The 16,812-nt window shown below is 42.0% G+C and overlaps 1 protein-coding gene and 1 pseudogene across 1 annotated transcript in view; one reads left to right on the forward strand and one right to left on the reverse strand.

The window, feature by feature from the left end:
• Window positions 1-9,852, reverse strand: part of LOC120928424 (zinc finger protein 850-like) — a 152,818-nt gene extending 142,966 nt beyond the window's left edge. Inside the window, exon 1 of the mRNA XM_040339520.1 lies at window positions 8,431-9,852. Coding sequence (XP_040195454.1) covers window positions 8,431-9,805 — 1,375 coding nt within the window. The 5' untranslated portion in view covers window positions 9,806-9,852. The remainder of the gene's footprint in view (window positions 1-8,430) is intronic.
• Window positions 1-16,812, forward strand: part of LOC120928423 — a 367,954-nt pseudogene that overhangs the window by 111,866 nt on the left and 239,276 nt on the right.

The following is a 16,812-nucleotide window of genomic DNA, read 5'->3' on the forward strand; positions in this document are numbered from 1 at the left end:
CGAGGGCATCGTCCCATATTTTAAGTAAGGCCGTTTCTGTCCCGTGTCCGGGACGGAAACCTGATTGAAATGGATCGAGTAGATTGTGGGTATCCAGATGCTGTTGCAGCTGTTGTACCACTATTTTCTCCATTATCTTGGAGAGAATATTTAGGCCTGTTATGGGGCGGCGGTGAGTTGGGTCCTTGGGATCCAAGTTAGGTTTTTTCAGGATGGGCTGGATTGTGCCCTCTTTCAGCAGGGATGGCACTATGCCTTCCTTAAATGACTGATTTATAAGCTGTGTGATGGGAGGCGCCAGAATGTCGGCGCATTCCTTCAGCAGCTTGGTGGGAATGATGTCATTGGGTGCTGTGCTGTTCCGCAAGGCACCAATGATATTTTTGGTGGTATCGATGGAGATGGGTTCCAGAGTGAACTTAGTTGATTGTAGAAGGTTTCTGTTGGTGTTTTGTAGTTGATTGAAGAGGGGGCTGAGGGGGGTATTATTTTGCAGAATACTTACCCGGATTCTTTCGATTTTGTCGATGAAGAAATCCGATAGTTCATTACAGAACTCTTGGGTGTCTGAATTGGGGACTTCAAGACATCCCGGATTCATGGTCTGGGTGCCCTCACTCTGGCGCTAGAACTATTGCCCTCACTCTGGCGCTAGAACTATTGCCCTCACTCTGGCACTAGAACTATTGCCCTCACTCTGGTGCTAGAACTATTGCCCTCACCCTGGCGCTAGAACTATTGCCCTCACTCTGGCGCTAGAACTATTGCCCTCACTCTGGCCCTAGAACTATTGCCCTCACTCTGGCGCTAGAACTATTGCTCTCACTCTGGAGTTGTAACTATTGCCCTCACCCTGGCGCTAGAACTATTACCCTCACTCTGGCGCTAGAACTATTGCCCTCACTCTGGCCCTAGAACTATTGCCCTCACTCTGGCACTAGAACTATTGCCCTCACTCTGGCACTAGAAAATATTGCCCTCACTCTGGTGCTAGAACTATTGCCCTCACTCTGGAGTTGTAACTATTGCCCTCACCCTGGTGCTAGAACTATTGCCCTCACTCTGGCGCTAGAACTATTGCCCTCACTCTGGCCCTAGAACTATTGCCCTCACTCTGGCGCTAGAACTATTGCTCTCACTCTGGAGTTGTAACTATTGCCCTCACCCTGGCGCTAGAACTATTACCCTCACTCTGGCGCTAGAACTATTGCCCTCACTCTGGCACTAGAACTATTGCCCTCACTCTGGCACTAGAACTATTGCCCTCACTCTGGCACTAGAACTATTGCCCTCACTCTGGCACTAGAACTATTGCCCTCACTCTGGCGCTAGAACTATTGCCCTCACTCTGGCACTAGAACTATTGCCCTCACTCTGGCACTAGAACTATTGCCCTCACTCTGGTGCTAGAACTATTGCCCTCACTCTGGAGTTGTAACTATTGCCCTCACCCTGGAGTTGTAACTATTGCCCTCACTCTGGCACTAGAACTATTGCCCTCACTCTGGAGTTGTAACTATTGCCCTCACTCTGGCACTAGAACTATTGCCCTCACTCTGGCACTAGAACTATTGCCCTCACTCTGGCGCTAGAACTATTGCCCTCACTCTGGTGCTAGAACTATTGCCCTCACTCTGGTTCTAGAACTATTGCCCTCACTCTGGAGTGTGCAGTGATATGTAACGTGTATCACAATCAGCGTTCTAGCACATAGGTGCCTCCAACACATGCGTTTATGTGAGTACTTGTATTTATGTGGAGGTAGGGTGGCCTTATAATTTTGGAGAGGGGGATTTTATGTGCCTATGTGTAACTTTAATTTTTAATTATTTTTTTTGTTTTAGTTAACTTTTTTATCACACAGGGGACACAAGTTCCCTACGTGATGATTTTTTTTTAGTGGCAGCTTCTCTTTATTGGGACATCCATCTCCCTCCCCTCTACCCAGCAGCACCCGCTATACTGGTCACGGGCCCACAGATGGGCAAACAAAACCTAGGATACATGGCGAGGGGGCACCATTACTGGGCGGGGTTTGGAAGCCATTGGACCGCTTTCATTTGAAATCCATCTGTCGGCTTATCAGATATACACACAATCTGCACTCACTAGGAGTTTGTGTAAAACCCCCTGATGGCAGGTCTGTATGATATATGGACCTGGCAGTGACATTGATAATCAGGGCTCCCACCCCAAAGATAAAGCACTGCATAGAAGTGTAAAAAAAATGAACCTGTGGGGAAAAGGTCAGCAAATACACATACAGGACCTTATACCAGACTACTACACTGTGATGTCATGATGCTTCTGGAAAGATTCTGGAAACAAATGAGGATTAGACATGTGCAATTTGTTTTGTTCCGAATTCATTGTGCCACAAAATTTTACAAATTTGTTAATTCTAAAATATTCAATTTAATGAAAACCCATTTAACAATTTTTTTAGGATATTCGAAAATCCGAAGATTCAAAAGAACACAAATCTGAAAATAAGAACGAGAATCCGAATATTAGAAAACCCGAAAATTTGAAATAATAATTAACTAATAAGAACTTTTGCTAACTATTAAAATTATAGATATTGGAATTTCCTTTCCAATTTGGCTGTTAGTGAACGGAACAAACACAAATGTATCCGAAGTTACAAATTATCCAAAATAATGAATGCTGCATCCTAATGAATGGAATGTAACAAATTAATAATACTAAATTACATTTAAAACCTTTTTTTATTATTATTAATTTGTTACATTCCATTTGTTTAGATGTGGTATTCGTTAATTTGGATAATTAGTTAGTGAACATAACGAGTACAAATTTATCCAAAGTAACAACTTATTCAAAATAACAAATTTTGCATCTAAACTAATGCAATGTAACAAATTCATAATTATAAAGAATAATTAAAAAGTTTTTATTATTATTAATTTGTTACATTCCATTTGTTTAAATGCAACATTCATTATTTTGGTTAATTAGTTACTTCGGATACATTTGTATTCATTGGCCCAGATTCCCAAAAGAGATACGACGGCGCATCTCCAGATACGCCATTGTATCTCTGCCTAGCGCCATCGTATCTATGCGACTGATTCTTAGAATCAGTTACGCATAGATATCCATTAGATCCCACAGGCGTAGGTCTCTTACGCCGTCGGATCTTAACTGCATTTTTTTTGGCCCGCTAGGTGGCGCTTCCGTCGAAATCCGCGTTGAGTATGCAAATTAGCTAGATACGCGAATTCCCAAACGTATGCGCGTCCGACACAGTAAAGTTACGACGTTTATGTTCGGCTTTTCCCGGCATAAAGTTAACACTGGGTCCATGAGGCGCAGTCAATGTTAAGTATGGCCGTCGTTCCCGCGTCAAAAATTAAAAAAATTACGCTGTTTGCGTAAGTCGTCCGTGAATGGTGCTGGACGTAATTTACGTCCACGTCAAAACAAATGATGTCCTTGCGACATCATTTAGAGCAATGCACGCTGGTTTATTTTAGGGACGGCGCATGCGCAGTTCGTTCGGCGCGGGGACGCGCTTCATTTAAATGAAACACGCCCCCTACCTGCCGAATTTGAATTCCGCCAGGTGTTTTTTTTTACGCTGGGTGGGGGGGGGGCTGAATAAAGCAGATCATATTAAGGAATACATTGATGAGACCTCTCCACTCTAGCTCTGAGTTCTGCTCCAGTTCTTAAATGTCTCGTACCTGTAGTGTATTGTGGGTGTGACTACACTACCCCACCCTGTAATATTAAGGACCCATTCACACCAGCGCATTGCATCAAATGCACATTAACCCTTTCATGACTTAAGCCCTGTACACATGGCCGGGATTCTCGTAAAAAAAAAAACGTATTTTTTTCTGACGAGATTCCTGGCAAGATTTTCTTGCCGGCCGAGTGTACACACGTACGATTCAAAACAACCACCAACGCGGTGACGTCATCAACTACAACGAGCATGCGCTCGTCACATTAGATGCCGTCGCCGCCATCTTGCTTCACCCTCCTTTTAAGCATGCGCGTGTTTCCATGGAGGCAGGTAAGTATACAGACGCTTGGGTTTCTTGACAGGAAAACACTGCCGAGAATCACGACTAGAAAATAGAGAGCGGGTTCTCTATTTTTCTTGTCTAGATTCTGGGCAGTTTTCTTAATGAGAAACCTCTAAGGCCTTGTACATACGACCGAACATGTCTGCTGAAACTGGTCCGCAGACCAGTTTCAGCGGACAGATCCGACCGTGTGTACAGCCTAGCAGACAGGTTTCCAGCAGACAAAAGTTTTAAAGCATGCTTTAAAACTTGTCTGCTGGAAACCCGTCCGTCCGACATGTACACCTAACCAGCAGACAGAAATCTCCCGCATGCGTTGAATGGATTTGACGCATGCGTGGAAGTATTTTACTTCCTGGTTTGGTGACGTGGCGGCGTCAACGTCACCATCACGTCACCGCGCTGTCTGTGGAGATTTTGGTTTGATGGTGTGTACAGCCATCAGACCAAAATCTTCGAGCGGTTTCATTGGACATGTTTATCCGTGTGTACGGGGCCTAAGCCTCGTACACAAGCTCGGTTTACTCGGCAATAAAGCTCTGCCAGCAGTTTTCTTGCCGCTACTGGCCGAGAAAACCGAGCGTGTGTACGAGGCTTAAGCCTATTTTTGACATTTGGTGTTTACAAGTTAAAATACGTATTTTTTGCTAGAAATTACTTAGAACCCTCAAAAATTATATATATTTTTTAGCAGAGAATCTACAGAATAAAATGGCAATTGTTGCAATATTTTATGTCATGCAGTATTTGAGCAGCAGTCTTTCAAACGCAATTTTTGGGGAAAAATACACTTTCATGAATAAAAAAAAAACTGTAAAATTAGCCCAATTCAATGTGAAAGATGATGTTATGCCGAGTAAATAGATACCTAACATGTCACACTTTGAAATTGCTCACACTCGTGGAATGGCAACAAACTACGGTACCTAAAAATTTCCATAGGTGACAATTTATCCTGACACTTCAGAACCTCATGAAATGTGATCGGTTTTTAGCAAATTTGATGCAAAATGTATGTACTTTAAAATCCAAAAAAAAAAAAGGTGCTCCTTGGATTTTGGGCCCCTTTATGCATTTAGGAGGCAAAAACATTTCACACATGTGGTATCCCCGTACTCAGGGGGGGTAGAAGAATGTGTTTTGGGGTGTAATTGTAAGGATTCCTGTGCTGTGTGTGAGAAATAAAACTCGATAAAGTGACAACTTTGTTTAAGAAAATCTAATTTTATTTACTTTCTTCATTTTCAAAAAAGTGGCAAAAGATTACAACTTCAAATAAACTCATCATACTTCTTACTGAAGAGCTTGGACTGTCTACTTTCCATTTCGGTGATATTTGTAATGTCCTGGAATTTTAGAACCTCAATAAAATGAGATGGACAATCAGAACATCGGGGATGTTACATTTCATATATACTCACCATAGTCTGTAGACTCGATAACTCTCACACATAATACATAATATACACTGATTCGTTTTTGAGCAAATAAATGCAGCAGAATATATTTGGCAACATTTATGAAGAAAGATTTATTTGTAAAGTTGTATGGCAGAAACTAAAGACAACAAAAATGTTCAGTATTTTTCCATTTATTTTGTATAGTAAAGAAATAAAACACACAATGGCAAATAGATACCACCAAAAGAAAGCTCTCTATATAAAAAAAAAAAAAAAAAAAAAAAAAAAAATTATATATATATATATATATATATATATATATATATATATATATATATATATATATATATATATATATATATATATATATATATATATATATATATATATATATATATATATATATATATATAAAATTAATTTTATGAACAGTGTTACTAAGACAGTAATTTTCAATCAAAATCACAATGCTGAAAATTTAAAGTAGGACTGGACTTGCTGCCCGTAGAAATATTTTTTAATGCTGTTAAAATCAACAATGCTTGCTATAAAATTAATTAGATATTTTCTGAAATCAGAGGCACTGGAGAATAAAATGGTGGCTGTTGCAATTTTTTAAGTCACACAATATTTGTGACGCCGTTTATCAAATGCAGATTTTCAGAAAACAAAAAAACACACTAAAATTTATTTTAGCACACAAACACAATACCATACTCATATTTGTTGTGAAATATAAGAGATTAGGTTGCGGCTTTGGAATAAATTACTGAAAAAAATTAAAATGTTTCCAATGTATTCCCAATAAAAACCCAGGAAATAAAAATATATGTAGCTAAATTTCCTATCAAATGTACCAGTTGCCGACCACCTAAAGTACATATACTGTGGGGGGGTGACAGCTACATGCTAAGTGACGTGCCTGTATCACTAAGTACATGTGTCCTGGTGTGCCCCCCCTGGGATGTGCAGTGCCCCACTACAGTGACCGCCGTATCCACAAGACACAGTGTATTTCCAGTAACCATCCACGTTATCACAATGTCAACAAAGCTGTTATGAATCAATTCCATTCATAACAGCTGTATATCCTGTAGTGATGCAGTGATTGTCCCACAGCTATCACATGGTACCTGAGCCATTCACAGCACCCTGTACCATGTGATAGCTGTGGGCCAATCACAACACACAATAGATATGAATGTAATCCAGTCATGACAGTTCAAAACATCGCTGTAACAGCAAACCAAAGTGTCACAAAAGGCAATCCCTGATCAAATCTCCTCCCTCCAAGAGTAGTACAGTGTCACTGAACTTCTCTAAAGAAAGAATGTAGAAAAAAAGCTTAAAAAATAAAATGAATTGTTTAAAATGTTTAAAAAAAAAAAAAAAACTTTAAAATATGTATTTTTTTTAACATACTGTCACCAGTCAGTGTCCTTAATCACGGTCACATCAGTCATATGATGGTGCTGTACTGTGCTGGTGACAGGATATATAAAAAAAAGTTTTAATTTCTTAATTTTCCCTAAAAATTGTGATGAAAAATGACAACTTCAAAAAACTTGCCATGACTCCTACTAAATATCTCAGATTGTGTACATTCCAAAAATAGGTCCTTTGGGGGGGGGGGGTATTTCCACTGTCCCGGCATTTTAGGAGCCCCAAGAATTTAGATAAGCCATCAGTACATCAGGATTGATCAATTTTCCAATATTCCATAGCTTGTAGATGCTATAACTTTCACATAAACAAATTAATATGCATTTATTTTGATTTTTTTTTTACCTACGAAATGTAGTAGAATTCATTTTTGCCAAACTATATGAAGACATTTTATTTTATTGGATATGTTTAATAGCAGAAAGTGGAAATTAGCGTTTTTTTTTCAAAATATTCAGTTTTTTTTTTTATTAATATAATCAAAAATAAGTAGCACTGTGCCAAATGGCAAAAATAAAATGCTCTGGTCATGAAGGGTGTGAAACCTTCTGGAGCTAAGGTAGTTAAAGCCCTATGGCCTCGTACACACAACCGTTTTCCTCGACAGAATCCATCAAGAAACTTGGTGGCAGAGCTTTTTTTTCCGAGAAAAACGGTCATGTGAATGTTTTTTGTCAAGAAAACTGTCGTGGAACTCGACGAGAAAATTAAAAGAGAACAAGTTCTCTTTTTCCTCGTCAGGAGTCTCAATTTTCTCATCGTGTTTCTCATCGGGCTGGTTTACGACGAGAAACACTTTCGTATGTATGCTTAGAAACCTGTGCATGCTCAGAATAAAGTATGAGACGGGAGCACACCTTCGGTAAAAGTAGCGTTCGTAATGGAGATAGCACATTCGTCACGCTGTAACAGACTGAAAAGCGCAAATTGTCTCTCACCAAACCTTTACTAACACGCGGCAACACGAGATTAGCAAAAGCCGCCCCAAGGGTGGTGCCAATGAAATCGAACTTCCCCTTTATAGTGCTGTCATACGCGTTGAACGTCACCACGTTTGAGAACAACGAGATTTTGTCTTGACAGTGTGTACACAAAGAAAGCTTGTCAAGATTCTCAACAAGCCTGACAAGGAACTCGTCGAGGAAAACGATGTTTCATTTACGACGAGTTTCTCGGTCGTGTGTACGAGGCCTATCAGTCCCGAAAATCTGGTGATGTGTACATTTGGGTAGACTACAAATGCTAAAGCTATAATGTGCAGAACTGAGACATTGCCAGAAATAAAAATGCTCTGGGACTCAAAGGGTTAAAGGAGAGAAATGTCCCCCGGGACTAAAATGGTTTATGACAGATTGGGCAAAATCAATAATGACATACATAGTGCATAGTTACTCTTAACATCACACAATGTTTCCAGGGTCAAATTAATAATCTGCTACCTTAAAAGTTTTCTCGCTGCAGCTAAGGCTTGTGAATCCTCTGGTGTTTGATTAGCCCGGAATTACCCGTAAAAGCTTTGTCACATTCAGAACATTGAAATGGCTTCTCTCCAGTGTGAATCCTCTGGTGTATGATCAGACCTGACTTTCTTGTAAACTCTTTATCACATTTAGAACACTGATATTGTTTCTCTCCAGTGTGAACCCTCTGGTGTGCGATAAGTATTGACTTCTGTGTAAAATATTTGTCACATTCAGAACACTGATACGGCCTCTCTCCAGTGTGAATCTTTTGGTGTTTGATTAGACCCGACTTTGTTGTAAACTCTTTATCACATTCAGAACACTGATATAGTTTCTCTCCAGTGTGAACCTTCTGGTGGATGATAAGATGTGACTTCTCTGTAAAAGCTTTATCACATTCAGAACATTGATAAAGTTTCTCTCCGGTATGAATCCTCTGGTGTATGATAAGTTGTGACTTCCTTGTAAACTCTATATCACATTCAGAACACTGATATGGTTTCTCTCCAGTGTGAACCCTCTGGTGTATGATAAGATGTGACTTCTCTGTAAAAGCTTTATCACATTCAGAACACTGATGAAGTTTCTCTCCGGTATGAATCCTCTGGTGTCTGATAAGGTGTGACTTCCTTGTAAACGCTTTATCACATTCAGAACACTGATATGGTTTCTCTCCAGTATGAATCCTCTGGTGTATGATAAGGTGTGAATTCTGTATAAAAGCTTTGTCACATTCAGAACAAAGATACGGCCTCTCTCCAGTGTGAATACTTTGGTGTATGATCAAATCTGACTTCCATATAAACGCTTTATCACATTCAGAACACTGATATAGTTTCTCTCCAGTATGAATCCTCTGGTGTATGATAAGGTGTGACTTCTCTGTAAAAGCTTTATCACATTCAGAACACTTATATTGTTTTTCTCCAGTATGAATCTTCTGGTGTATGATGAGGTGTGACTTCGTTATACAAGCTTTGTCACATTCAGAACACTTATATTGTTTTTCTCCAGTATGAACCTTCTGGTGTGTGATAAGGTGTGACTTCTGTATAAAAGCTTTGTCACATTCAGAACACTGATACGGCCTTGTTCCAGTGTGACTCCTCTGGTGTCTGATCAGACCTGACTTCCTTGTAAACTCTTTATCACATTCACAACACTGATATAGGTTCTCTCCAGTGTGAATTCTCTGGTGTGAGATAAGGATTGACTTCTGTGTAAAAGCTTTGTCACATTTAGAACACTTAAATGGCTTCTCTTCAATGTGAATGTTCTGATGTCTGTTAAGCCCTTCCTTGTCTGTATAAGCTTTGTCACATTCAGAACACTCATAGGGCCTCTCTCCAGTGTGAATCATCTGGTGACTGATAAGTTCTCTCTTCTCTAAGAAAGCTGTTTCACATTCAGAACACTCATAACGCTTCGTTCCCATGTGAATCATCTGGTGACTGATAAGGTGTGAATTTGTTTTAACAGCTTTGTCACAAGATAATCTTTATGTGTAAAAGTTTTGTCACATTCAGAACACTGAAAAGGTTTATCTCCACTGTGACCCCTCTAATGTGTAAAAAGCTCTCTCTTGGTTGAAAATTATTTTTCACATTCAGAACATTGATATGGCTTCTCTCCAGTGTGAACCTTCTGGTGTGTGATACGTTTTGTCTCCAAAACTTGGTTCATCAATCCACCTGCACAAGAAAAAACAAATCAGAATTCTATATAAATGGCTAAATAAAGATGTTTTTTTTTTTTTAGAAATGTTCATTATTAAAAAATATCTAATATATAGAAACAATATTATACATGTTAATATTTTATTTGACTGAGGACACCATTATTATTCCCATTGACTTGTAAAATTGACAATGTATTAACATTTCCTGCAGGATAATGTCATTATTTGTTTTAATTTAGAGCATTGTGCTGCATAGTGATGGGGGGGGGGGGGTGCTTGGGATTGAATTGTGGGCACCTTTCACAAATCTATCTAAAAATCCAAACATTGCCGGTGTAAATACAAACCTCATTAAAGTCAATAGGAGGCAAATTCTGAAAACCCAAGTTACACTCACCAGTAACGTTTATTCCAGAAGTCTTTGAAGACAGCGGGCCAGATTCACATACTTTGGCGCATATTTCTGCCAGCGTAGCGCATCTCAAATGCGCTACACCGACGTAACGCTGAGAGGCAAGCACAGTATTCACAAAGCACTTGCTCCCAACGTTGCGCCGGCGTAACGTAAATTCATTGGCGTAAGCCGGCCTAATTCAAAGTAGGTAGAAGTGGGAGTGATCCATTTAAATGAACCGTGACCCCATGCAAATGATGGGCCGAACGAACGGCGAATGCGCCATCCTGTGGACGTATCCCAGTGCGCATGCTCAGAATCATGTCGAATATACTCCCTAAGATATGACGGCTCACTGTCTTCGACGTGAACATAACCTACGCCCAGCCCCATTGACGTACTACTACGTAAACAACGTAAAATACAACTGCTGTTCCCTGGTCCATACCTTAACATGACTTACACCTAATTTATGAGGCTTAACTTTACGCCGGATGTACGACTTACGTAAACCACGTATATTAATACGCCGGGCACAAGTACGTTCGTGAATCGGCGTATCGCACTCATCTGCATATTTGCAATGAGGCGGCCAGCGTAAATATGCGGCCAAGATATGCCGATGTAGGAAAGTTACGTCGGTCGGAGGAAGCCTATTTTCAGGCGTATCTAGTTCTATGGGCATGGCGCAGAGATATGACAGCGCACATTTACACTTACGCGGCGTATTTCGAGATACGTCGGCGTAAGTGCTACATGAATCCGGGCCAACATCTTTTAGAGAGAACACTCCTCCTCCAATTCCCAGGAAACACTGCATCTCCTAATCTTTTAAAAGGACTGTCTCCAGCTAGCCCCTAAGTTCATTCAGAGTATGTTCAGCCCAGTGCTGAAACAGGTTAAGCTGCAACTTCCCCTACCTATCATCCCCAATCCCTGTTGGGTAAAGAAGGGGGCGGTATTAATTTACCTGCATATTGTGTAATGTTTGTGGCATCCAATTGCATAGTACCAATATTTTTTACATCAGCCGACTGCAGACTTTAGCCTGATGTCAGCTGAATACAGGTCATAGGAGTGCAGAAAGAAGTGCATTTTGGTGACCTACAGGGGTCCTTTCACATGGGTATTTCGTTCAGGTCCTCCTCTCAATTTTTCAGGAAGACCTGATCGGAAAGGTCCATGCAGCCCTATCAGGAGGATCTGATTGGAAAGTCCATGCAGCCCTATTAGGGGGACCTGATCGGAAAGTCCATGCAGCCCTATGGACAGGCTGATGTAAATGGACTTTTTACACCTCCCTAGCTCTGAATTCTTCCAGGTCTGGAGTTTTTGTTTTAAAAGCCTCTTCCATTTATCTGGACCTAAATGTGACACATCGGAGAAAGCCTGATGTAACCAGACAGTAAATAGACACTGGAGTCTGTTTTCATCCAGAGCTGTCACAGGTCCTCCTGTGTCTCCTGCCACAAACAGAAACGGGGACAGATGTAAAAAACTGACATCCATCCTGTTCAGCTCTGATTCAGGAAGGGATCTGCTCATGGATCCTCTGCTGATTGAAGTGGGCTCTGTTCCGTTTCAGAGGGCTTGTTCACACATGTGTCTGGGGAAGTAAAACCGGGTGGTTGAGCCATGGTTTTACTGACCCCCTGTTTACACACATTGGGCTAGATTCAGCAAGAATTTACGCCGGCGTATCTATAGATACGCCGCATAAATTCAAAGCTGCGCCGGCTTATCTTTTTTCTGTATTCAGAAAGCAAGATACGCTGACATTAGCCTTATGCCGCGTACAGACGGTCGTTTTTTGTGATGAAAAAAAAAATTGTTTTTAAAAACGTCATTTAAAATGACCGTGTGTGGGGGAAAACGTTGTTTTATGTCTTCTGAAAAACGACAAAAAATTCGAACATGCTTGAATTTTTTGTGTCTTTTTTCAAAACGTCGTTTTTTGTTTCACAAAAAATGACCGTGTGTGGGCAAAACGACGTTTAAAACAACGCGCATGCTCAGAAGCTAGTTATGAAGCGAGCTTCAATGGAAAAAAAGAGTGGTGAAAGTAACCGCGCTTTGCTAGAGCATTTTGGAAAAACGATGGTGTGTAGGCAACGTCGTTTCTGAAAATGAAGTTTCAAAAACGTTGTTTTATTTCATGATTTTAAACGTCGTTTTTTTTCATCACAAAAAACGACCGTCTGTACGCGGCATAAGATCCAGCTGGCGTAAGTCTCTTACACCGTCGTATCTTGGGGTGCATATTTACGCTGGCCGCTAGGTGGCGCTTCCATTGTTTTTGGCGTAGAATATGCAAATGACCTAGATACGCCGATTCACAAACGTACGTACGCCTGGCGCTATTTTGTTAATTTGTTAATTTTTTACGTCGTTTGCGTAAGTCGTTCGTGAATAGGGCTGGACGTAATTTACGTTCACGTCGAAAGCAATGACGATTTGCGGCGGAATTTCGAGCATGCGCACTGGGATTCTTTCACAAACGGCGCATGCGCCGTTCGTAAAAAACTTAAAATACGTGGGGTCACCATCAATTTGAATAAAACACGCCCACGACGCCCCATTTGAATTAGGCACGCTTACGCCGGCCCCATTTACGCTACGCCACCGTAAGTTAGGAGGCAAGTGCTTTGTGAATACAGCACTTGCCTCTCTAACTTAGAGGCGTAGCGTAAATACGATACGCTACACCGCCGTAAAAATGCGCCGATCTACGTGAATCCAGCCCTAAACATACAACTGCTACCAGCTGTACACATGCCACGGCCACGGTGCTGTGCTTAAACAGAATGTTGCTGACACTGAATGCGATAATGCAGTTCAATGGGGCTGTAGTGCAACCGCCCTGTGTAACGGAATGACCCGCGACAAACAGAGACTTTGGAAGGATGAGGGGTACTCCTGTATCGGCGTCACCAAGGAGTCTTATGTCTAGGGTCACCTTATGTCCGATAGGGCCATAGGGTGACTGAGAAATTATATCCTAATTTACAGGACAGGGGACATCACTGATAGTTCATATTGCAGGAGATATTGCAAAGTGTTGGTTTATTCTATGACTCATCTCTCTGTGTAGACTGTTGACATGTTAAATGAGGCTGGCTCTTAGAAGGCCTTTCATTGTGTGATAATACTGTTTAAAGCCTATTGATGCTCAGAGGTGAATACCTTTCTGTCGGAGACGGACCGTCTGTCTAAAGATGTGGATTGAGAAGAAATCATTGTGTGATGGTGTTTTGTTTGAATTCTGTTAATGAAGGAATGTGACTTCTCAGGTGCAGTGATTAGGTCATGTTAATTATAGACCGGCGCCGAGAAGTCTGGAATTTTTAGCAATTAGCCATTTGAATGTGTATTGAAGCCCCCCAGGGTGTTATGTGTGGGTGGAGAGTTTGATTGTTCCTTTCATGCTTGAACTGTATATAAACTTGAGAGCTAACCATTAAAGTTGTATTGCATTTGAAACCAGAACACAGAGCAAGTCTCGTTATTCTGGGAAATTGGATGTCTGTTGGATGGTTGGAGTGTCAGATGAGCTGTTGTGGGTGGATGGAAGGTCGTAAACAGTGGTGACCGTTACACCCTGCATGTGACTGTAGAGGGGTAGTACTGCAATTATCAGGTTAGGGGCCCATTCACACCAGGAAATGCATGGGAATCGCATGGGAATGTTGTGCGGTTCCTGGGCAATTCATATGCAGTTCTGTGCAGTGTGATTTCTGCCCCATTAATTTTGAATGACCTTAAAATCGCACTGCACCAAAAGTATTGCATGTACTACATTTATGAGACGCATGGCAACCCCCTTGCATGCTACTTTTGTACCATGTGATCTGGTGTGGGTAAACACACTGGGCCAGATTCAGCTAGATCCGCGCAATATTTTTGCGTGGGCAAAGGGCAACGATTTTTGCTCTGCGCCCACGCAAATATTTTGATATGCCCACGATTCACGGAGCAGTAGCTCCGTAAATTGCGCGGGCGATATGCTAAATAGCCCGGCGTAAGGGCGCCTAATGTAAATGATCCCGCCGGGGGCGGGAATCATTTAAATTAGGCGCGCTCCCGCGCCGAGCGAACAGCGCATGCTCCGTCTGGAAACTTTCCCGACGTGCATTGCGGCAAATGACGTCGCAAGGACGTCATTTGCTTCTAAGTGAACGTGAATGGCGTCCAGCGCCATTCACGAATCACTTACGTAAACGACGTGAAATTTAAATTTCACGAGCGGGAAGGGCGGCTATACTTTAGCATTGGTTGCCCCTGCTATAGCAGGAGCAACCTTGCGCTAAAGTCGCCGTACGGAAACTCCGTACCTTGCGTGCGCAGGGCCCGCGCAACTTTTGTGAATCGGTGGTAGTATGCAATTTGCATACTATACGCCGATCACAATGGCCGCGCCCCCTAGCGGCCAACGCAAGAATGCAGCCTGAGATATGAAGGCATAAGGAGGCTTATGTCTGTCATATCCTAGGCTGCAGTCCGCGTAGCGATGTTCCTGAATCAGGGGCATTCGCTACGCGGGAGCAAAACAGCTATTGCGCCGCGCAACCTATGGTTGCGCGGGCGCAATAGCTTCCTGAATCTGGCCCACTGCGTTTGCACCCTGAATTTGTGGTGACGTTAAGGGCAGTGTGATTGGAATGTGGTGCGGGAAGTCACACGGGAATGTGTCTTTTCCCGCACTGCATTCTAGTGTGAATGGGCCCGGAATCAGGTGATGAGGGGGCAACATATCACCTCCTCTCCACCTCTCAAACAGTTCTGGAAAAAGATCCAAGCATGAATCACTTTTCAGAGGAGCAACAGTCACACACTATAGCTGGACACAGACAGATGGAAAATTTGGCTCAGTAGAATCCGGATGAATTTCGATACATCTATAGGCAGGCTGGTTGTACTAAAGTTGATTTATCGAACAACTTAATTTCAACAAGCCAGTCTGTTTTTTTGGGGATGATCACTGCCCCAGGGTATATCTATCAGCAATGATCATTGTATAAATAAATATTCCTGCGCTTATCCCTCCACCTCTCAATGTGAATAAACAAAGCAATTGATACAAATCACAAATGAAAGAAAGCTGCAGCCAAAAAGTCCGAACACAAGACTTAACAGTAATTAAAAGTAGGTGCGCCACCTAGTGACAAACTCCGAAAACTACTCAGATGATAATAAATGATATCAGAACAATGGGCCAGATCCACAAAAGGGATACGCCGGAGTATGCCTGTTTCTATCTATGCGGCTGATTCACAGAATCAGTTACGCATAGATATTCCTAAGATCCGGCAGGTGTAATAGTTTTACACTGTCGGATCTTAGGATGCAGTAAAGCGGCTGCCGCTGGGGGCATTTCTCGTCGAAATTCCGTGTCGGGTATGCAAATTAGCACTTACGGAGATCCACAAAGCTTTTTCCCTTCGTTTTTTTTCCGTAAATGTTAGTTTGCTGTCGCAAAATTAGGGCACCTTTTACAAAGTGTAAACTTAGTACACCTTGTAAAAGTATACCCTTCTATCCCGCGTCGCTGTCAAATTTTTTTTTAAATATTTTTTTTTCCCGTCGCAACTCTTTTTTTTTTTTTTTTTACGCCCGTTGCGATTCTCAAAACCCGACGCAATGTAAATCTGCGCAAAGCACATCGGGAAAATAACGTCGGGAGCATGCGCAGTACGTCCGGCGCGGGAGCTCGCACAATTTAAATGGGACTCGCCCCATTAGATTAGGCACGCCTTGCGCCGGACGGATTTAAGTTACACCGCTCAAAATTTCTAGGTAAGTGCTTTGTGGATCGGGCACTTAGGTAGAAATTTTGCGGCGGTGTAACTTAAATCCCAAAAATTAAGTTGCGCCCGCTGTACGTGGATCTGGCCCAATATTCTTATACATGTGTAACACCTTTCCAGACCCTGGGAGGTTACCATTTCCTGGTGCTGGACAACGTGTTTCTGAGGCTTTGTTCGGTCAGAGGAAGAGCAGTGGAGAAGGTGGCCAGCTGACCGATGTCTTTAAACAATTTTTTACTCCTCAGAACCCAGGGCTGAGTGGTTCAAGCAACCATCGTCAGCGTCTGCATTACATGGTGCAGGAATATCTAGGGGCAAGAGCAGACTTGGAGACCTTTCCAACAGAGCATCCACTGGGTTACTGGGTCTTAAGGATGGACCACTGGCCAGAACATGCTCAATATGCAATCGAGCTACTGGCCTGTCCTGCATCCAGTGCTGCTGGAGGGTTTGTAACAGATCAAAGAGTGCGCCTGTCCACAGACTCCATTGATAGGCTCACATTTATAAAAATGAATCAGTCCTGGACCAGCAGCTATCAAGCACATGATGCTGATTTAACTGATTGAATTTGC

The sequence above is a fragment of the Rana temporaria genome, chromosome 2, assembly GCF_905171775.1.
Source record: "Rana temporaria chromosome 2, aRanTem1.1, whole genome shotgun sequence".
In the NCBI taxonomy this organism is placed as follows: Eukaryota; Metazoa; Chordata; class Amphibia; order Anura; family Ranidae; genus Rana; species Rana temporaria.